Source organism: Biomphalaria glabrata, chromosome 9 (genome assembly GCF_947242115.1).
Source record: "Biomphalaria glabrata chromosome 9, xgBioGlab47.1, whole genome shotgun sequence".
NCBI classification, from domain to species: Eukaryota; Metazoa; Mollusca; class Gastropoda; family Planorbidae; genus Biomphalaria; species Biomphalaria glabrata.
The window spans coordinates 42,604,603-42,628,717 of NC_074719.1; the positions used below are offsets into that span (position 1 = coordinate 42,604,603).

Here is a 24,115-nt window from a genome sequence, read left to right on the forward strand (position 1 = left end):
CGTAAAACAAGAAAGATAAATCTTGTCTTTTGTTATAATATTCACGACATCTAGACTAAACGTTGATAGGAATTAATGTACGAGGTATGTACAATCTATCGAAGTGGTCAGGTAAACTCAAAAGAATTGTCTATACAAGATGAGCTTAGGTGTAGTTGTTCCAGCAGGAACCTAGATTCTATACTGATCAAACAAATAATTTGTTTAAAAGACTATAGTCATTAGTTTGAAGTCATGCACCGAATTACTAGTCTAGATCTAGCCTACATCTCTTTTTGTGTGGCTACTAGCCTACTTCTATTTTTGTGTCGCTACTAGCCTACTTCTATTTTTGTGTGGCTACTAGCCTACTTCTATTTTTGTGTGGCTACTAGCGTACTTCTATTTTTGTGTGGCTACTAGCCTACTTCTATTTTTGGCTACTAGCCTACATCTCTTTTTGTGTGGCTACTAGCCTACATCTCTTTTTGTGTGGCTACTAGCCTACTTCTATTTTTGTGTGGCTACTAGCCTACTTCTATTTTTGTGTGGCTACTAGCCTACATATCTTTTTGTGTGGCTACTAGCCTACTTCTATTTTTGTGTGGCTACATGTCTACTTCTCTATTTATGTGGCTACTAGACTATTTTTCTATTTGTGTGGCTACTAACCTACTTCTCTATTTCTGTTGCTACTAGCATACTTATCTATTTGTGTGGCTTCTAGCCTACTTCTCTATTTCTGTTGCTACTAGCATACTTATCTATTTGTGTGGCTTCTAGCCTACTTCTCTATTTCTGTTGCTACTAGCATACTTATCTATTTGTGTGGCTACTAACCTACTTCTCTATTTCTGTTGCTACTAGCATACTTATCTATTTGTGTGGCTTCTAGCCTACTTCTCTATTTCTGTTGCTACTAGCCTACTTTTTTAAAATTTCTATTGCTACTAGCCTACTTCTCTATTTCTGTTGCTACTACTCTACTTCTCTATTTGTGTTGCTACTAGCCTACTTCTCTATTTGTGTTGCTACTAGCCTACTTCTCTATTTGTGTTGCTACTAGCCTACTTCTCTATTTGTGTTGCTACTAGCCTACTTCTCTATTTGTGTTGCTACTAGCCTACTTCTCTATTTGTGTTGCTACTAGCCTACTTCTCTATTTGTGTTGCTACTAGCCTACTTCTCTATTTTTGTCACTACTAGCCTACTTCTCTATTTCTGTTGCTACTAGTCTACTTCTCTATTTGTGTGTCTACTAGCCTACTTCTCTATTTCTGTGGCTACTAGCCTACTTCTCTATTTGTGTGGCTGTCTCCTCTGTGTATATTTCTCCTTCTCTCTTTGTGTGTGTATGTCCCCGTCTGTGTGACAAGAGAGACAATAAGGGTGGCTACCTTTTTTTTATTAGAGTTAGTCCCCTTTATTACTTGATTTAAGTCCCTGTTAATTGTTTACAATTGCCACTCTCTCTTGAGTCTTTCAACTGACCTGCGTAGTTTGAACTAAATCTCTATAATGTTTAACTAATACTTGTGTTGTTGTACTATTGCTGTGTTACTCAAGAGGAGTATGCCACTATTGTGGGAAGAGTATTTCGATAATGAGCTAAGTAGACTTTATTTATTTGTTAGTACTAAGTTGGTTTATGTAAATGGTATAGGTCTACTTAGTCTCTTATCCTCTCCTGTATGTTTTTTTTTAAAGACATCTTTTGTTGAGATACTAGACATTAGTGTGTCTCATGAATGACGTCATTTCATTGTTAATGCATGTATGATATTATTGTAAACCATCTTTTTGTTTTTTCGGCATAAGACATTATTGTGTTTCTATGGTGGTAGTTCTTTAATTATATTGACCGGAAACTGTCTTGCTACTTTGCTTTGTTTCATTATGTCCTTTTCTTTCGTGAGCCTTTATTGCCATTTATATTTTCCATGATCTTTTTCTTTTGTTTGTAAATAAACTCTTTGTTTTTTGTTGCAACTGAAATCTCAGAATTATTACTTGTCTGTCTCAGTAGTTTTGTACATCTAGAGCAGGGGTGGGCAACCTTTTTGTGTCGAGGGCTGCATTATAAACATTTGGAAATGGCGGGCCGCACACACACGCACACACACACACACACACACACACACATATATATATATATATATATATATATATATATATATATATATATATATATATATATATATATATATATATATATATATATATACACAACTAGAGTTAGCAATTTTTGAAAGCAATTTTACGATTTTTTTTTTTATTGCTGTTGTCTTTTTATGTCACTATATCTCTACAAATACATAGTTGTACTTAATGTGCAGTATATTACTTTTTACTTTCGTGTATAATGTTCTGGAGCTGTGAATTTATCTTACTAGTTGTTACTGGTCAACATTGACCAGTGATTATACTTGTTTAGTTTCCTCCAAAAAATACTTGCTCAATGAATGAGACAATTAATGTTACGGAAGTTAAATGTCGGGACGAGCGAAACCTGCCCTTGTGGAGCATCACCAGAGAATGCTGACCATGTCTTTCAATGGTGCATACTAAATCAAGAGACCCGAACAAGACTCTGGCCCCAAAGCCCCCCAAAGACTATTCGAAGAACTGCCTCATCTCGAAACCACTGCGCGGTTCATCTCAGATGTAGGATTACTGATCTGAACCCTCCAACATGAGAACGAAGAGGAAGAAGAAGAACAGATGTATGTGTACACAAATAGTGTAAACTTCTGCAAAGTTTTTAAAGTGTGGAATCATTTCACTTGAAATAGTTTCACCTTTCAGCAAAGGAAAATGACAAAAACTTTTTCTTTTGCTTGCTTGTAGAAATGGGAAAGCCTTGTTTGAAAAAGATTTAGCATGCATTTACATTTCATATGCAAACAACCAATTGTATTAAGTATTACAAATAAGATGAAATCTTTCTTCCACTCTTCATGAGAAATATTAGTAACAAAGTCACAGTCAATGTTATTGGTAACAAAGTCAATGTCCTTCAATTAACAAAACAATTTCTTCCTTCCGATTTTATATTCTTCTCATTTGCCTTGCCCATGCTAAGCTAGCGGATTCATTGAATTATTATTATTTTTAAAATTTGCATTTTTATATGTATACACTGTGGGCACACCTGATTTCTGCAGGTGTCGGTGGGCCGCATAAAACACTTCGACGGGCCGCATGTGGCCCGCGGACCGTAATTTGCCCACCCCTGATCTAGAGGCTATAGTTATGAGCCTAGATAATATAATTGGGACCACAAAGTATCACAGGACTAACTTGCCAGTACAGTACGGGTCACTGGTCTTATGACCTATCCTAATACTACGTCACAGTGTTAATGTCCCCCTTAACTGTGTATGTGTGTCCCTCTTTCTGTATTACTGCGCGTGTCTCTATGCAAGTGTATATCCTTATTGGCGGATGCTTTCTTTTTCACTATTTGCGTTAGTCTCCTGCTTAGAAAGCTATCTTTGTGTGCGTCGCCTTTTGCATGTGGGTGTGTAACTTTCTCTATCTATTTGTCTCGGCTTCTATGTTTGTATGTGTTGCGTACACTACATGTGTGTCGCTTTTTTTAAATTTCTCTTTTGTGTGTGTCGTTTTCTTTATCTATATATGTCGTATTCTATCGGGGGGGGGGGTGCTAGAATTGTTTACTATTGATTTATCTGTTTTACTCCTTCTTTCTGCTGCCGCCTCTCGATTTGATATTTATTTGTGGTCCCTATTCTTTCTATCCGTCTAAATCATTCTCACCCCTCCCCCTTCTTCTGATTAGAATGTGTTGTTTTTTTTCTTTTTGAGACCACATCAAAAAAACGCTTTAAATTGGTGACGATTGACATGAGCTATAAAGTCGATAGCTGATTTGTACTGGTATCTTTGTTTAGTACGGGAATGACGTCATAATATGTTCCCCATTCCAGCTAGTTTATTATAGATCACATGAATGAATGACGCCATTCCAGCTAGTTTATTATAAATCACATGAATGAATGACGCCATTCCAGTTAGTTTATTATAGATCACATGAATGAATGACGCCATTCCAGTTAGTTTATTATAGATCACATGAATGAATGACGCCATTCCAGTTAGTTTATTATAGATCACATGAATGAATGACGCCATTTCCAGCTAGTTTATTATAGATCACATGAATGAATGACGCCATTCCAGCTAGTTTATTATAGATCACATGAATGAATGACGCCATTCCAGCTATTTATTATAGATCACATGAATGAATGACGCCATTCCAGCTAGTTTATTATAGATCACATGAATGAATGACGCCATTCCAGCTAGTTTATTATATATCACATGAATGAATGACGCCATACCGTGTGTCCCGATAAGCCACAGGTTTAAGTAGAATGTGTAATGGGTTTTTGTGTTTTGTAACTTTCTTCAAACTTTCTCAGTCAACTGATTACTTGATATGTCCCTCAGAGGTCACTGCGCTCCGTCAGCATGACGCTTATACCTTGGTCCAGGTGTGCCACGTTTCTTCCTTGAAACTTACGGTTTGAGGCCCTGTTAAGTGCATGGACCAAATGTTAGGATTTCATTCCCCATTAATCTCAAACAGATATCCTGCCTCTCTACAGTCAAGAAGAACATAAAGAATTGTCTGTGAAAAATTGTTGTTTTTTTTTTGTTTATATTAGGTTGTCATATTAACTCTTGTATCTTATCATATATAATACAGACGTTACTTCAAAAAAGAAGATGATTACGTCGTACGCGTCATGCATTCAGTCATGCATATTAACCAATGACTTAAATTCTGCCAAGTCACTGTTTTTCGTGTCTGACTAAGGCAACCCATTCTATGCTCTAATAGCACTAGGGAAGAAGGAGCATTGTATTTACGTCTGCACTGCTATCAACAAGCTTTGAGCCAACATTATATTTGTTAGTAGCGCTATATACATTGTAATACTCTTATTTTTATTATAATTATTAATTTCTGTTTTGCGTTGACAAGTAAACATGTTAAGCATTACTTTCATCATTTTGTTTTTCTATCGAGCGAAAGTTGTGCACATAAGCTCTTGATGCGTGACAACACATTTAACTGATATTTCAGAAAGACCACTTCATTAATTACTGGAATTATAACATTCTTAAAAATAAAGTTAAATCCCAGTGTTCTATAGAAATAGCTATTGCATTTTTTGTTTTGTATTATCGAGTGTCTCTATGATTGCTCATACATATGTCCCCCCCCTCCCCACCAAGCGAAATGTAAGACTCAGTCTGCTATATGATTTTAAGGTAGGAATTGATTTAATTTTGTTTGCATATCTTGTTATATTGTACACAACAGAGTCCTAGAGGTTGGAGACAATAATGACTCAACAACTGTGTGCTCTTTTGTATCGGTGTTTCTTGATCCGTGTTCGCTATTGGGAGCTCTCCGTCACTGAAATTGGTAAGTTGTAGATGTGTCAAGTTTACATGAAGCCAACGTGTAAAAAAATCCATTTAATAAATAATAAAGTTTATTCAAGGGAAGGAACTCCGCGCAAAGAACTATATCTATCAGTGATATAGAAGTCATTCCCCTTTTTCAATATCAGACTAAATAATTAATAACCAATAATTAATTGACCAATTGGTAATAAAAAAAAGAACAGACTCATGTGCTGTCAGGTACAATAAATAATTGTTTAAAGTTTCAACTTGATCCGAGAATGGGTGTGACAGAAATAACTTGTTCAATTACCTTTGGGGACGAAACCATACATATTTAGCTGTATGTGTTAATACGGAGGAATTAATTTCACTTGTTGGTATTAACAAAAAAAAATCATTAATGGTAATACATTAAATAATGGGGAGATTTTATTTTTGATTCATTTCTTGTCTTTGCCAATGAATAATTGTGCTAAGTTTCAACTTTGATCCGAGAATGAGTGTGGGAGACATAACGTGTACACAATCTTTACCAGACAGGCAAACAGAGTAAGTTAATATAAGAGTTTTACTAGATAGTAAACGATAATAAAAGTAAAAGATTATCATAACCAAGTACTTATACTCTTTAACTCTTTCTCTCCGTAATTATTTCCAAAGTTTCAACGGAATTCTTCATTTTCTCATTGCTATTTTGCTACCCTGTTTTGATTAGACTTCCATAGCTTGGTCTTTGTTATCAGAAAATGTTTTATTTAGTATAGAATTAAAGGGAAATGCCTGCTCTTTTATATAACAAAAAATAAAGTTTATAAAATTAAACATTAATTTAATTTAATGAGGTCAAATCGACGATGGTAAAAGAGTTAATGACCTCTGCATGCAGAGTTAGATACAAAAGTAATTGATGCCACATCTTATTGACAATTTCTGTTGTAACGTCTGCAGGGGTCCCATTTCTCTTTTTGGCAATATTCTCGCATGAGTATCTCGAGTCCAGCTCCTCAATATATGAGGTCGGCTACCAGTACGATGAACACTTCTACTCTTACCATCCGCCCAAGGAAGACCTGTACTATTTTCCCAACTCGTCCGCCGCTAGGCGCCTGATGAATCAAGGCGTCGAAGAGATAGGTTAGTACTCTGGAGTCTAGTTCGTTTTCTTGTTGTTATACAAGGCTTATACCAACTCGTTCTGTCTGGTTAAAAGTTTGGGTATGGTAACCGTTAGATCGTCTACGAGCTGAGCCAAAGGCTCTTCGAGCTCTAAGTTTTGAAAAAAAAACCTGTTTGAGCGTCAAACAGTAGAAAATAAACCTGTGTAAACACACAGTTCTGTTTGGAAGAGACCCAAGTCAATGCCTGTGTAAAGCATTGCTATTTCCGATGCATCTGGCCTCCGACGCATGGGCTAGACATGGCCGAAGGCCGAGTGCACCGGGAACCTCCGCCGTTTTCCTATGTTGTACCAAGCTAACCGTGGAGGACTCGCCATTAGTGTAAACGGTCCCTTGAGGAACGGCGCATGGATTATCGACAGGGTCGTGAGGGCTCTCTTTCAACTCCGCTCCGTGCAATGGGTAAGCTCTCGCCTACCCGAGGACACCCACACGGGAGTTTTGTTTCGCCATAAATTTAACCTAACCACTTCCTCTAACGGTCGTTTCCACTCGGGTGCCACGGTGAGGCAGAACAGCGCACCCGGTGTATGGTAACCCACACCCAATCTCGCTCAAGTTGAAATATTTATTTTACCTGACAAAACAATAATTAATAAAGAAAAAAACTATTTAATTCATTCACTTTTGATAATTAATTATTTTGTTTGGATTTAACAAGGAAAAGAAGATTGTACTTGAAGAATACTTCATTAGTGCCTTCACTTCTAACTGAAGATACCAACGTTGATTTGACCTCATTAAATTAAATTAAATTTTGGTTTCATAAATTTAATTTGTTTGATATAAAAAGTGCATGCAATCCTCTATAAGTATATACCTAATATAACATTTCCTGATAACATACAAAAAAGTTCTTGAAGTTTAATCATAACAGGGTAGTGAAACACAAAATGAGAAAAATGAATAATTCCATCGGAACGTGGAAAATAATTACGGAGAGAAAGAGTTAATAATACATAAAGAATTAATTGTTTTGATATTGAAAGCATAAAACTTCACTTACAAAACATAGCCTTAATGACAATGTTATTTTCTTGTATCTATTACTAGTATTACGTACCAGGTTGAAAAAAAGGGGCATTTGCTAAAACGACTTAAATTTATGTCTTTAGTAGCCCAGCCGATGTACGCTTACAAATCACTGAAAGAAATCGACTCAGATTACATAGTCATCCTTGACCTTCAGGATCCGCAAGTAGTGCCGAAGCATCTCAATTTCAGAGTGGTCACCAAACGGTCGTACAGTTCCTTCAAGACTTTCGATTTAGCTGTAGGTAATGAGAATTACTGAACCGTGACTTTCCGTACATTAACTGTGACTATATGTGGTGCTACTATCAATGCTGTGGCTATCTATGCTTTGACAATCAGTGACTATCTGTGCTGTGACTATCAGTGACTATCTATGCTTTGACTATCAGTGACTATCTGTACTTTGACTATCAGTGACTATCTGTGCTTTGACTATCAGTGACTATCAATGCTTTGACTATCAGTGACTATCAATGCTTTGACTATCAGTGACTATCTGTACTTTGACTATCAGTGACTATCTGTACTTTGACTATCAGTGACTATCTATGCTTTGACTATCAGTGACTATCTGTACTTTGACTATCAGTGACTATCTGTACTTTGACTATCAGTGACTATCTGTACTTTGACTATCAGTGACTATCTGTACTTTGACTATCAATGACTATCTATGCTTTGACTATCAGTGACTATCTGTACTTTGACTATCAGTGACTATCTGTACTTTGACTATCAGTGACTATCTATGCTTTGACTATCAGTGACTATCTGTACTTTGACTATCTTTGCTTTGACTATCAGTGACTATCTATGCTTCGACTATCAGTGACTATCTGTACTTTGACTATCTGCTACTCTACGTGCTGTTATTATCTGTCCAGTGACTATATGTGGTGTAACTATTTTGGCCCTGACTATCTATCAGTGACAGACTCTAAAGATAAGAAGATAAGATAACTTTTATTAATCCAATCAAATGGAAATTCGGTTTGACTACAATTGACAACCTCAGCGTAACTACTGTACAATAACAATATAGATGCACATACGAACGACATTCACACACGAAAATCACATACACACTCATAACCAGCGCTTTATAAATAGATCTTCTATGTACTTCTCGATGACGGCAGAATGTTTATTTTTAATGTTGGTCATCCAGGGTCTATTAGTACTGAATGTTTTAATTTTCTTCTTCAGTACAATCATGTTTTCACAGAACTGGATGTACGAATGATTTTAAAATAGTCATCTACTAAATAAAAATTGTCGAATTTAGTAACGAACTGTCAAGTATTGGAGCCCATAATAATTCAAAGCTAGCTTTGATACAGTGTTAAATTATATAACGTTTCAATTAGAACCATCTTCAAACCAATCCAAATGATGTCCTTCCTTCCAGATCGCCTGGGACCGAGTGTTCTCTACGTCCAATACGCGGTGACCAAGCAGTTCATCAACTACTGGTGGAAGCAGGCAAGCGGCGACTTCGTCGACACCAAATTCGAGGTTTTCCCCATGCCGAACCACATCTACCTGTGGAAGCTGGTCTGGAGGGTGTACGTCCTCGGCTGGGTCATCACACTGATCTTCCTGGGCACGGCTTGCCTGACGGTCCAGTTGGTCGTCCAGGAGAAAGAGAACAAAGAGAAAGTGGGTCCAGGTTTAAAACCGTTTTTGTCTGTTTTGTTTTACCAAGAGGCAATTCTAAACTGCATTGATGATCAGTGAACCGATACTACGAGGCAATTCTAAAATGCATTGCTGATTAGTGAACTGATACTACGAGGCAATTCTAAAATGCATTGCTGATTAGTGAACTGATACTACGAGGCAATTCTAAACTGCATTGCTGATTAGTGAACTGATACTACGAGGCAATTCTAAAATGCATTGCTGATCAGTGAACTGATACTACGAGGCAATTCTAAACTGCATTGCTGATTAGTGAACTGATACTACGAGGCAATTCTAAAATGCATCGCTGATTAGTGAACTGATACTATGAGGCAATTCTAAACTGCATTGCTGATTAGTGAAGTGATACTAAGAGGCAATTCTAAACTGCATTGCTGATTAGTGAAGTGAAACTAAGAGGCAATTCTAAACTGCATTGATGATCAGTGAACCGATACTACGAGGCAATTCTAAAATGCATTGCTGATTAGTGAACTGATACTACGAGGCAATTCTAAAATGCATTGCTGATTAGTGAACTGATACTACGAGGCAATTCTAAACTGCATTGCTGATTAGTGAACTGATACTACGAGGCAATTCTAAAATGCATTGCTGATCAGTGAACTGATACTACGAGGCAATTCTAAACTGCATTGCTGATTAGTGAACTGATACTACGAGGCAATTCTAAAATGCATCGCTGATTAGTGAACTGATACTATGAGGCAATTCTAAACTGCATTGCTGATTAGTGAAGTGATACTAAGAGGCAATTCTAAACTGCATTGCTGATTAGTGAAGTGAAACTAAGAGGCAATTCTAAACTGCATTGCTGATTAGTGAACTGATACTACGAGGCAATTCTAAAATGCATTGCTGATTAGTGAACTGATACTAAGAGGCAATTCTAAACTGCATTGCTGATTAGTGAACTGATACTAAGAGGCTATTCTAAAATGCATTGCTGATTAGTGAACTGATACTAAGAGGCAATTCTAAAATGCATTGCTGATTAGTGAACTGATACTACGAGGCAATTCTAAACTGCATTGCTGATTAGTGAACTGATACTAAGAGGCAATTCTAAAATGCATTGCTGATTAGTCAAGTATGTCCCGCACTTTCATAGGACCCGCGCTAATTCTAGGTGTATAATTATTAAAATTATAACAGATTTCCCGCGTCCTCCTCATTTACCAAGAGCTCCTGGAAATCTCCTGAAATTGCAAAATATACAAAAAAAAGCCCTCGAAATATACGGAAATTATTAAAATCTTTTGAAAACTCATACAAATGTCATAAAATATATAGACACAAATTGTCATTTTGGGGTGTCATTCAATATGGAAATCCTACGCGCGATAAAAAAAAAACGGCATTATGCATTACCCGTAATTGTGGAATCTGGTGAAAGAAGCTTTTCGCGCCTCAAACTAATGAAGAATTACTTGAGGTCAACAATTCTCAAATATAGAGTGAAACATTTGGTAATTCTTGCTATTGAGCGTGAACTATGTAGGAAACAGATTTTAACAGATGTCACTCTGTTCTGTTCCCCGATTCGAATCTTTTCTCCAACATTCCATGGGAAACACAAACAGTCATAGAAGGCTCCCATTGAGACCGCCAAAAGGTCAACTTTTTGGTTTTTTTTTGGTAAATAATGCGGTTAAAAAATAACAGGAAACAATATTTGTAGAAAATAACCAGAAGTTAATAAAAAAAAAATTATCAGGAATCACAATCCTATATTACTCCGTAAAACTTAAAACATGATTGCCTGGTAAACATTCACACACAGCTTAAAGTCACCGCTTGCTGACTGCCTAAATAAGACCAGAGTTAAAATTGATTTTCCGAGAATGAGATGAAAAAATTGATAATTGATAACAACATCTTGTACATGTAAAGTGTACGATCCCTAGCCGACACCCGTTTGTTGTCACATGGTACGACAGTTGGGACGCTTCCAATAAGGGCCGAGAGAGCTACACAGGCAGTTGAGTAGACCAGACCGAAAGGACGCGTGGTGGGAGCTCTGCCGTGCGGAACAGGCAATCCTAGCCCAGATCCGAGTCGGACACTGTCCAATAGGCGCGTACTTTGGACGGTGGAAGCAGAACTACGACACACGGTGCCGCCACTGCGTCGAGGACGACGAGACAATAGAGCACATTCTTTATGAATGCCGAGCTCTGCATGAGGGACGATTGGGACAAGGAATTGAGAGAGCGAGTACACGTCCATGTGAAGCAAAAGGTCTGTCCTTGTACGGGAATAAGGCGACCTTACAACTCATTTCCCCCTTCCTCTTCCGTGCTCTAAGTGAGTAATCTTAGCATGGTTCGTTACCAATGGGGTTTCTGATTCGGTACATGTAAACCTAAACCATTTAAACATTACACTTTGTGAGTATTAAAGAAAGGCATGCTGACCAAGTCCCATCCTCTACACCACTCCTAGTGTGGTCATACGCGTGGTGATGGCACTCCAATGGACGGTGGCGGTACATCATAGAAATATAATTTATTTTTCTTATTCTACATTCACTCACTCTCGTCATTTCCGACAGGAAGCGATGCAGCTGATGGGAATGTCGACCTTCAACTATTGGCTGAGCTGGTTCGTAGCGAACTTCACGTTCGGCCTCATCAACTGTATCGTCTTCGTCTTAATCTTCTTTTGGAACGGCGTGGAGACGTCTGAGGTCAAGCTGCTCCTAGCCTTCTCCCTGGTCTATTTGGCCAATACTATCACTTTCGCATTTATGATCTCCTGTTTCATAAATAAAGGTATGAATGCGTTTTTACCAGTGTTTTTTGTTTTGTGACGGTACGCACCGGTACGGGGCACGAGCACATTTTCCATTTCGGGGGAAAAATATTACATCTCTTGTATTTTAACGTTTATTAATTATTTATTGTAAAATGTTTGTAAAATGTTTTACATGTTTCGGATGTTCCTTCAGAGATGAAGATAGTTTAGTTCCTAGTCCAAACCCCCTGCAGTACGACGGGGGATGGGAGCGGGCAGGGTTCGATAAATCCAAACGACAGTCCAGCGCGCAAACCGCACGACCAGGCAGCCATCGGTATTAGTAGTTAAAATTTAAGCAATGCATCATTGAGTACCGGCACCATTTTTTTTTTTTAAAAGCAATAGTTCTTAATATAGAACTACAGCTATATCGACTTTTACGATTCTGTCCTTTTTTTCTAAGCTAATAAGACTAACAATGTTACACTTATATTTTTGTTGAATAAAAAAGGATTAGTATTAGTCTTCGTTCTCTGTAGTAGGCCTATATACTAGTATCATGGGCACGTCATCTCTCGCGTTTTCCATTGCAAAATTGTGTATTGTCAACTATAACACATTAAAAAATCAAACCTTTAACCAATTAGTTAATTAATTACAGGAAATTGATTAATTTTAATTTAGAAAATGCAGATAAATCGTGTAGAGTTGAGAATTATGTCAGATTTGTGCAGATCTTTTCTTTACATAAGCTTTTAATATTTTAAATATTTGACACATCTTGCTTGTTTTAAATTGCCTTTAAATGACTCCTACCTGAGTGTACATGTTTTTATATGTACTTAAAAAAGGAATTGCAGAAACATTCACTCAGATACCCCCTTCTTACCCCTCCCCTTTCCTAGCTGGTCCAAACAAGAGATAGGATCATAGTGAGAAAGTTAAAAGCATGAATTGCGCTTAACAAAAACAATTAGTATAAATATTTCTAATCGTACATATGTATTCTTGTGAGTCTAACCTTCATCTTCACCTATCCCTTAGTCTGTTGGACCGTTGGGGCACCTCACAAGATTTGAAGGCCGTCCTTCATCATTCCTCTTTGTCTGTCTGTAATTTATTAGAAATTTTATCAAATGACTAATGCAAACTAATTGATGCCATTACACGTAATATAAGCTTTTTTAAACATTTATATATATATATATATGTATATATATTGTTTTTCTATTTCTTTGATCGCCCACTTAAAACAGCTAGCCATGCCATAGTTGTATCAAGTGTCCTATTTGTTTTAACAAGGCTAGTAGCGCCTATCTTTGAGGACATTCTGGTCAACAAATTTATGGCTCATATTGTGGGCTGTATCTTTTACCAAACTGGGATTCAGTTGTTTTACATCTTGATGGCCTTTCAAATCGAAGGTAAGGAATAGCGAGACTTAGCAATGTGCTATTATCATAAAACGTATAAGTATTATAAATACTAACAACTATTAATTTATAGATTTTTTTTTAGAACTGGACATCATTGGCAATTCGAAGGTAAAAAGTCTGTTTCATGATCACACTGTTAAAAGTGTGAATGATAAGCATTACTTAAACGTCTGCCACACTCTGTGTCTGGAGAAATCGACATTTCCCTTCGCAACTGTGTCACTATTAAAGTCAATCTTTGTTAAATATCTACGGTTACAGATTCGGAATGTGTAATCACTGTTTCTGCGACGTTGACAGCCTTTTCACTGACTGGTCTTGCTCAGTTCTGTTGTAGACGTCTGAGCTGTCTTCAGCAAGATACTACTTCGCTAAGTCAGACACTTATCCTATAAGGGGATGACTGCATGTCAAGGGCGATAAATTAAGTAACCCTCAAAGAAGGACGACATAACAGAGTTGCCTCCCATCTTCCCAAAATGTTATAATGATAAACTTGAGCACAATAGTGCTCTTCTTGACGAGAGAGAAAGAAGCTACCAGCAGACGGACCATGAAAAAGACATTTGGTTAACTCTCAAGAAGGTTTCTGTACACACATTAAAGACTCAACGAAAAGCCCATAGATACAATCAGGTCCGGCCTTTGGTATCTGCACCCTACGCGGTCGCGGTGAGCCCCGCGATTTCATATGCCCCGCTCTAACTCTAGGCTTAAATGATTAAATTAAACCATTATAACTTTTACATAATAACATGGTTTCCGCGGCCTCCTGATTTTCCAGAGATTGCAAAATATACGAAAAGTCTAGGAAATCTTCAGACATTATTAAAATCTCCTGAAAATAGACCAAATTGTCGATTTCGGGGTGCCAATTCTAAGTGCTAAGATGCATGCATTTTCTAAAACAAAATCGTAATTTTGACAATCCTTACCACTTACCAAGACTGGGACCATCGCCATCCGTTTCGCATAGGGCCCGCAACTGTTAGGGCTGCCCTGGATACAACAAGTGTGTGCGACATAAGAATTTGGAATTTATTTTCGTTTTTTTTATATCACATGAATTCCTAAATTTAGAATGTCTATTCGAATACGTCATTAGTTGTATTCAATTTCTGTTTTTGAAAGTAATTGTCTCCTTTCAGAGTCTGAGTATTTGTATTCCATGTCTGGTTTTGAAAGTAATTGTCTCCATTCAGAGTCTGAGTATTTGTATTCCATTTCTGTTTTTGAAAGTAATTGTCTCCATTCAGAGTCTGAGTGTTTGTATTCCATTTCTGTTTTTGAAAGTAATTGTCTCCATTCAGAGTCTGAGTGTTTGTATTCCATTTCTGTTTTTGAAAGTAATTGTCTCACTTCAGAATCTGAGTATTTGTATTCCATTTCTGTTTTGAAAGTAATTGTCTCCATTCAGAGTCTGAGTATTTGTATTCCATTTCTGTTTTGAAAGTAATTGTCTCAATTCAGAGTCTGAGTATTTGTATTCCATTTCTGTTTTTGAAAGTAATTGTCTCCATTCAGAGTCTGAGTATTTGTATCCCATTTCTGTTTTGAAAGTAATTGTCTCCATTCAGAGTCTGAGTATTTGTATTCCATTTCTGGTTTTGAAAGTAATTGTCTCAATTCAGAGTCTGAGTATTTGTATTCTATTTCTGTTTTGAAAGTAATTGTCTCCATTCAGAGTCTGAGTATTTGTATTCCATTTCTGGTTTTGAAAGTAATTGTCTCAATTCAGAGTCTGAGTATTTGTATTCTATTTCTGTTTTGAAAGTAATTGTCTCCATTCAGAGTCTGAGTATTTGTATTCCATTTCTGTTTTTGAAAGTAATTGTCTTCATTCAGAGTCTGAGTATTTGTATCCCATTTCTGTTTTTGAAAGTAATTGTCTCACTTCAGAGTCTGAGTTTGACACTCGATACTTCTGGCCGTTCTACCAAATCTTGCATCAATTCACGCATGTGGACGCCGTGGCCATGCTCCTGTCCAACACGATGTTCAACCTGTTTGTTGTGTGGTGTATGGAGACTGGCCTTGGGGACGAGGCTTACCTTTGTTTACAGGTAAAAGTGTTCTCCAGTCGAATAGCAAGTGAAGTTTTACTTACTAGCAACTTGAGAGAGTCACACGTTCGGTATGAATAATAAGTTATAGATTTATTATTTCACCTCTTTCGATGTCTACCTGGTCGTGCGGTATGCGCGCTCCCTGTCGTTTGGACTTTTGGATTGTCCTGGGTTCAAACCATGCCCGGTGTCATCCCCCGTCGTCCCGCGAGAGGTTTGAACTAGGAAGTAGATTATCTTCAATTCTGAAGGAACATCCGAAACATGTTAAAATTTGTAAAACAAAAACTTTATTAATTGTATATTGGCCTAACCCTATATGTATCGAGAGGGGGCGGGATGGTTCAGTGGTAAGGCGATTTGCCCCTGATTTGAGGGGTGTCAAGTTCGAATATATTATTTCCCTATCTGTATACTTCTTAATTGTATATTAGTCTAACCCTACAGGTAGCGGTTAGCGGACATTGTGGCTGAGTGGTAAAGCGCTTAGCCCCCAAATAGTAGGGTTTCGGGTTTGATTCTCAGTGAAGAGGTCAAGATTCTAATTTGGAATTTCGGAATTCTTATGACTCACCTAAGTCCACTCAACTCTAATGGGTCCCTGACATTAGTTTTGTATAGCAAAAGCTATTTGTAGTTGTGCTGGCCACATGATACCCAAGTAAACTGTAGGATATCGAGATAGATAATTTTTACATTATCTGCCCTATAGGTTACAAGGTCTGAAAGGGGTATTTTATTTTATCCAAACTTTGCACTGCATATAATGTCTGGTTTTATAAAGGGCCCTAAACATGAAATCTAAATCAGGCGTGTCGACATTATAATTCCAATTTAACATTGTCTGTCTGTCTTCAGGTTCCGATTTTAGGATTGAGTTGAAACTTTGCACAATTATCTCCAATGACACCTGAATCAATAAAAAGATTTATTTTTTTTAAATTTATTAATCATAATTAATTTTGTTGTTTTTCTAGAGACAGTCCTGGCTAAAGGTTATTTACATATCTTCTAAGTTAAGCTTTACTTGATCGGAAACTAGAGCTTAGGTATTTGTCGAACTCTCATTAAATAAAATATTTTCAATATGTTTCACATTTTAAAAAAGTCAGTGTTGAGAGTCATCTTGAATCACTTCCCTGAGTCCAGATTCAAAAGTTGGTCCGAGAATGTGTTTGATTTAAAATCTCAACCAGCCCTTTTCTTGCATGCCGGTTTTCGATTTCCGGAACAGAGCGCTCATATGTTCGAAGTTCCGAGTGCAGGAATGGAGAGCGAGATAGAAATACGAAGTTTGGTTAAGGTAAAACCAGAACTTTTTTCTTTCCTTTTGTTTCATTTCAATACGATGTTAAACTTTTGACGTCTAGACAGTATTTAAAGTTATTTACGTGTATAACCTCTGAGGAGAGAGTATTCTGGACAAGCGCATAAATATCCTTTTTGAGTGTCCAGCAAGAGCCAAGGCGAAGGTTTTTTTAACTCTCCACTAAATGAAAGACTAATGTCATTAATCAGGATGGAAAGTTCGTTTTTTTTTATTGTTAGCGCTGCTTCAAACTCCCGCATTAAATAGAGCCTCTATTTAAATTTTAAAAACATCTATAGAAATAGGTATCCTTGATTTTGGCTCATTTACTGCTGAAATTAAACTCTTAAAAGCAGCAGCTGTGTTCTTATTGCGATAAATGTAGGATGCTTGGTCGAGAGACTAAGTGCGGTTCATCTTGGCTTGGCTACCTATGGCTACCTTCTCCCAGATACACCCTACCAAACAGGTCCACAAATGAGATTGGACCATTGCGCTATATAAAAGCTATAATTTTTAATTTTAAATGTAAACTAAATGACATCCTAGTAAAATATGAACATGTAAATATAACAATTTAGTTATCATAGAAAAAAACAACAACAACACTTCCTTTGCAAGTAATGGCTTCCTTTGCAAGTAATGGCTTCCTTTGCAAGTAATGGCTTCCTTTGCAAGTAATGGCTTCCTTTGTCAGTAATAACTTCCTTTGCCAGTAATAACTTCCTTTGCAAGTAATGGCTTCCTTTGCCAGTAATGGCTTCCTTTGCCAGTAATAACTTCCTTTGCCAGTAATAACTTCCTTTGCAAGTAATGGCTTCCTTTGCCAGTAATGGCTTCCTTTGCAAGTAATGGCTTCCTTTGCCAGTAATGGCTTCCTTTGCAAGTAATGGCTTCCTTTGCAAGTAATGGCTTCCTTTGCCAGTAATGGCTTCCTTTGCAAGTAATGGCTTCCTTTGCAAGAAATGGCTTCCTTTGCCAGTAATGGCTTCCTTTGCAAGTAATGGCTTTCTTTGCAAGTAATGGCTTCCTTTGCAAGTAATGGCTTCCTTTGCAAGTAATGGCTTCCTTTTCGTTATATATGGTTGTGGTAATTGTATTGCGTGCTGACCACAGACTTGTAATTCTAGACGTCAATCCAGAGACGCAATATCCAAGCGTGTGCCGGAAATTCGAGCATTGGTGTTGGATAAACTTAAATTTACATCAGAAAATCGGTTGCCTCAAAATCATGACACATAAAAGACAAATAATTCAGTTTGAAATTAATTCTCAAAAATAGTGTCGGAATGAAGCGCACTAAACAAAAGATACGCTGTCATTTATCACATTCCGTGCATATGTAACCTACTTAAAAGTTTATGTATCCGAAGACCAGGAAATAATAACAATTCTGGACTTCTAAAAAGACAGTTTATAATAAATAAAAATTTACACTACTACGAATAACCTATCTACTAAATAAATAACTTTAGCTTTTCCTTAATCTTATTTATATGTAAATATATTCTGATAAAACAACATGTTTTATTATTGTCGACCTTGCTTTGCTTTGTCATGTGACAGTAACCAATGCGATGTAAAATGTCCACCCACCCATGTCTTTATTAAGAAGACAGTGTCTTCATTTTGGTGTCTAAGACATGTAAATTAATTAACTTCAGCTTTGTGTACATTAAGTCTTTCTCTTCCAGGTTTTTAACGGACAGGTCTGTGTGTCTATTTCGGATTTAGAAGTCTACAAGGAGCAGATAACTGTGTTGCTGGGTGACCAAGGGTCAGGGAAAACTACTCTGTTCAGCCTGATGGCAGGTATACTCACGCACGCTTACCCACACTTTTTGGTCGCGTGAGGGGATTTTTTTCGGGGATGCAGACCAAACAAATTATCTCCAACGATGTTTACAGCCTCTTCCCCACAGTTGTTCTATGCCCTGATATCCGTGTTTGCAGCCTCTTCCCCACAGCTGTTCTATGCCATGATATCCGTGTTTGCAGCCTCTTCCCCACAGCTGTTCTATGCCCTGATATCGGTGTTTGTAGCCTCTTCTCTACAGCTGTTCTATGCCATGATATCCGTGTTTTCAGCCTCTTCCCCACAGCTGTTCTATGCCCTGATATCTGTGTTTACAGCCTCTTCCCCAAAGCTGTTCTATACCCTGATATCTGTGTTTGCAGCCTCTTCCCTAAAGTTGTTCTATGCCCTGATATCTGTGTTTGCAGCCTCTTCCCCACAGCTGTTATATGCCATGATATCCGTGTTTGTAGCCTCTTCCCCACAGCTGTTCTATGCCATGATATCCTTGTTTGCAGCCTCTTCCCCACAGCTGTTCTATGCCCTGATATCCGTGTTTGCAGCCTCTTCCCCACAGCTGTTCTATGCCATGATATTCGTGTTTGCAGCCTCTTCCCCACAGCTGTTCTATGCCCTGATATCCGTGTTTGCAGTCTCTTCCCCACAGCTGTTCTATGCTCTGATATCCGTGTTTGTAGCCTCTTCCCCACAGCTGTTCTATGTCCTAATATCCGTGCTTGCAGCCTCTTCCCCACAGCTGTTCTATGCCCTGATATCCGTGTTTGTAGCCTCTTCCCCACAGCTGTTCTATGCCATGATATCTGTGTTTGCAGCCTCTTCCCCACAGCTGTTCTATGCCCTGATATCTGTGTTTGCAGCCTCTTCCCCACAGCTGTTCTGTGCCCTGATATCCGTGTTTTCAGCCTCTTCCCAACTGCTGTTTTCTTCCATGAGATCCTTCGTCAAGGTGCACTGTCGTGTTCTAAAAGGACATCCCTGTTTTCTTATGTGAAAACTCCAATAAATTATCCTTCAGAAAAAATGAAAATTAGTTAATTGTATCCTTTTTACAATGTAAAATAATGAAACAATATATGATCTTATAGGTATTTTGGCTCCAACAAGAGGTTACGTCCATGTCAGGCACATCAATGTCACCAGGAAACCATTAGAAGCTCGAGAAAATATGGGACTCTGTCGTCAGAACGATGTCCTCTTTGACCAATTGACATGCAGGGAGCATATCGCCCTTTACTGCAATGCAAGTTTTTATTCTATTTGATTTTACATCTTCTTAAAAAATATTCATATAAAATTGAAGTAGTGTAAAATGCTTTAGTAAATCAACTATTTTTATGTATGCTTATGCAAAGAAATTAATATTTGCCCTTTATTATTTTATCTTATAGAGTCATTCATAAAAAAAAAATAAGTCCAACAACTATTTTATGTTAGCCTAGTTGTGATTATTTTTTATAGACTCTTAGTGAGTCATTCGTCATTCACAAACAACCTCATGCATGTTAAGAGCCTCAAAGATGAATGAGAGGTCCGTTGTCAAGACCCTGTAGATTTGTCATACGTAGCCCCTATATCCTTAGAGGATTTATATAACTTCACTCACACATATACATTTTAAATGGGTTACGTCCTTGAGTCCATAGTTTAAAGAAGACGATACAATTTTGACTACAGAGACTGAAACACATTACCAATTTTTCGAAAGATATCAGCTCCCGTCGCCGAAGCGTGTCGCCTTAGTTGTAACGTCTGCCTAGGGAAGCAGGCAGGCTGAGAATGAGAGCGAACATAGGGCTATCACAGTATGTTGTAGCGAACGTACTTGCACGTGGAAGGGATGGGGGAAAAGTCTCGATGACTATGTCATATCCGTGGCACTGTTACCCTGTGGAGACCATAGAAGTGGTGATGGTTCCTACGCAATAGTACATTATAGGAATAAGTGGTGCCCCTTCGTGGGCTTGGCCTCCAGCCTCTGCATAAGAGAAAGAACCTATGTCAAGAGTCGTATCTTATTTTAAAAAAATGTGTGAATAAGTAATGTCCCTCCGTGGGCTTGGCCTCCAGCCTTTGCATAAGAGAAAGAACCTATGTCAAGAGTCGTATCTTATGAAAAAAAAAGTGAAAATAAGTAATCACAGTGTTGATGGGGGCCTCATGACAGGGAGTGTCAATAAAGAACTAATCCCTCATTGTGGCTATGAAATAAAAACATTTTCCGGATCAAAAAGTCATAAAAGAAAAATCTCGACTCTTAACGTCACTTCAATAACATGGGAGGGGTGTCAGAGGCGTAGGAGGGGGGCAATGGGGTACGAAGCCCGGGCGCCACACACAGCCTATGTGATGTTTATGGAAAAAAAAAAGGGGGGGGGGCTGCCAATAATGTACCTTGCCCCTGGTGCACATTCTGCTCACTACCCCTCTGGAGGCGGATATCTGTATTCCTTTTTCATTAAACTATGCAAAGCTCTCAGTCGGTTGACCCTTGTGTGTGTGTTCACTGTACTTCTACAGCTGAAAGAACGCTACACAGCAGTCTCCAAGAAAGCCGCTTACGGGATGCTCTTTGAGCTAGGCCTCATGGACAAGACTGGCATCCTCGTGGGAACGCTAAGTCCCGGAGAGAGAAGGAAGCTCTCAGTCGCCTGCGCCTTTGTGGCAGACAGCAAAGTGAGACGTTGGCTTATATTTATGTTATATCTTCTAAGTATATGTCACTTTTAGACTCCCAACTCTGATGGTGTCACAGCATGTTACATCTATATGTGACACCTATATGTGTTGCTGGCGTAGCTTGTGATAATGTTTCTTTTTAGACTTCATATTACTACTGCTAACATTAATGTCTTTAGAGCCTTCTATTTACACCACAGATACAATTTACTAGATTCACTAATTGACACACTTGTAGCAGACAATATGTAGCTATTGAATATAAAGTAATAACACTCTGGCAAGTCCAGCCATATAGCAATACAAGTAGTACTTCATAAAATGAACTGTACGATCCAATGGAATATACGAAGTTCACATAATAACAACATCTAGTAATGCTTTTTAAATAATACAAATTATACGTCCATTCTCTTCTATGGCCAGAGTGACTACTGATGTCTGACCATGTGGTCAGATCCCAAAACGAGGCTTACCCATAATTCCCAAATAGATTTCACTTTCCACGTAAAAACATGATAAATAAGTGTTCTCAGTGAACCATGAGTACTGCATGTCACAGTGTCTCTCAAACCATGCAGTGACAAATGGAGTACTTGACATTAGTTGGGGAAAATGTAAAGGCGGTTGGTCGTTGTCTTCACCAAATCCACCCTTGTTACGCATGAGCCAAAGAAACAGATGACATTTACATATGCCCCTTACATTTTAAAATCTGAAAAAAGATTCTTTACTTTTTTTCAAATCTAAATTTCACTTTCCAATATTTTCATTTTGAGAAATGGCTCTCAAGCGATCTTCAGGGGTCGCGCTATGCTGAAAAGGTGATCTCAAAGCATTTTGGTATAGGTTCAAATAATCTATTTTATTTGCATGGTAGTTTTAAACCAAATACTTAAACATTTGATTTTTGTTTTTTTGAAGTGATTTTGTGAAAGGGCTCTGCTACAAGATTGACTCCAAAGAAATAATTTGATGAAGGCACTCCAACAGAGGCGTAGCTAGGAAATTTCCATCGTTTGGGGGCCCGGGGGGCTTGACTTCTTTGGAGGCCCCTGCCTTTTTCCATAACATTTAATTTTTAATGTAAAAAACACTCATTCGGGGGCCCCTCATAACTGGGGCCCGGGGGGATTTTCAAATTCTCCCCCCTCTTCCCCGACCCTAGCTACGCCACTGCGTGACTCCAATACATGTCTGTCCACGCGATTCTACCCGCATTTTCCCAGTCAAAACGGTCGAAGTTCTCTAGTTGCGCCACATCGTTTCGTTGACGCCTTATGTTTGATCAACACTGGCTCTCCATAAGGATATTTACTGAAAGCAAGGATGATTTTATGACGATTAAGCTTACCGATCTTGTGTGGTGCCCCAACGGTTCAACAGAGTAAGGGTTAGGTGAAGGTGAAGTTTACTACAAAGGTACATTCGCCCCCCAGTATCGTCCTAGCTCATTGTAACATATTCGACGCTCGCTTTCTTTCTTGAGAATAATGCCCTGTGGACGCCAGAAGTTGGTAGATTTAACAGTTTACAGTGTAGGAAATGGCGCATGAATCAAGTGGGGGTAGCTCACAAGTATAAGTTTGGGAAACACTGGTTTAGTAGTTACACTGGGGTGGTCAATTGTAGTCAAACTGAATTTCCATTTAGACTATTAAGAATTTTCTTATCTTATACCAGTTTCTTTTTTTTCAACAATTTAGGTCATAGTGCGTAATTTACTTTAGTAATATATAGAAATGACAGTAAATCCTGAAATAAATGTATCCTTTTTGTTGTACTTTGAAATATATCTAGAACTAAGGACTGTCATTATTTGGCAACAGAAAGTTGGGGCCATTGTGTTTGTTACATACCATTTTGGCTAAATATCACTCAATTAGCGTGTGTAATCTTTAATAACAACCTAGATTTGGTTAAATGCATTATATTTATTAGTATAAAAAAAAAGTGAAATATTTAAAATATAATAAACATTGAAAATAATTGCTTTTCTAGAATAAAATTCCACTTATTTAGATAAATCATGTAAATACCGGTAGTTTCTAATGGTCTGTTAACATTTTTTCTCCATTTTTTTGTGTCTATTGTCTTTAATAGAATTTCATTCTGATAATAATGAAACCTGCCTTTTTACTTGATTGGGTGGACCACTTCGGGGGCCGATTTTCAGTTTGTGTTTCCACACAAACTGTCTTTGTCACCTTGTTTAAATTGATTTTTGTATTGTGATCGACAATAATAAATGTGTAAAGTTGGAGAAATGATGTGTGCAATATTTCCCCCAGACATTGTGAGCTGATATAAGCTTTAAAAAAACAGTAACCTTAACCGTGAATATGGCTACAAGTTACCGCCCTTTTCTCCCCAGTCTTCAAAAGTGCTCTGTAAATTAAAAAAAAGGACTAGATCTAGTAACTACTTGCTGACATGTCAACATAAACATATTCTCGGTACATGTGTTGTGTCTCTTGCAGATTGTTCTTCTAGATGAGCCGTCTTATGGGTTGGACCACAGTTCCTGTTATGACCTCTGGCTCTTCCTTAAAAAAAGACGGCACGGCCGGACTATTTTTATGACCTCACGGAACCTGGAAGAGGCTGATGGTGTCGGAGACAGGATTATGATCATGTCGAAGGGCTGCATTAAGTGTTGCGGTTCTCCAGACTTCTTGAGAAAACCTTACGGTGAGGCGTTGGTTGTCAGCATAGAAGTATCCCTTGCATAA

The 24,115-nt window shown here is 37.9% G+C and overlaps 1 protein-coding gene across 1 annotated transcript; it reads left to right on the forward strand.

The window, feature by feature from the left end:
* Positions 1-24,115, forward strand: LOC106059958 (phospholipid-transporting ATPase ABCA3-like). The gene is made up of 13 exons (XM_056042638.1): positions 1-84; positions 5,336-5,440; positions 6,373-6,558; positions 7,718-7,879; positions 9,046-9,296; positions 11,896-12,115; positions 13,337-13,504; positions 15,416-15,579; positions 16,691-16,885; positions 18,586-18,703; positions 19,793-19,947; positions 21,225-21,380; positions 23,864-24,115. The coding sequence occupies exons 2-13, from the start codon at positions 5,359-5,361 to the stop codon at positions 24,113-24,115; spliced, it is 2,109 nt and encodes a 702-aa protein (XP_055898613.1). The 5' UTR covers positions 1-84; positions 5,336-5,358.

What these genes read in the sequence shown, in the direction of transcription:
- LOC106059958 (XM_056042638.1), top strand. Translation starts at nt 5,359, where the DNA reads ATGACTCAACAACTGTGTGCTCTTTTGTATCGGTGTTTCTTGATCCGT. An exon ending in GACTTTCGATTTAGCTGTAG is followed by an intron (nt 7,880 to 9,045) that starts GTAATGAGAATT and finishes CCTTCCTTCCAG; the next exon opens with ATCGCCTGGGACCGAGTGTT. An exon ending in AAATACGAAGTTTGGTTAAG is followed by an intron (nt 16,886 to 18,585) that starts GTAAAACCAGAA and finishes TTTCTCTTCCAG; the next exon opens with GTTTTTAACGGACAGGTCTG.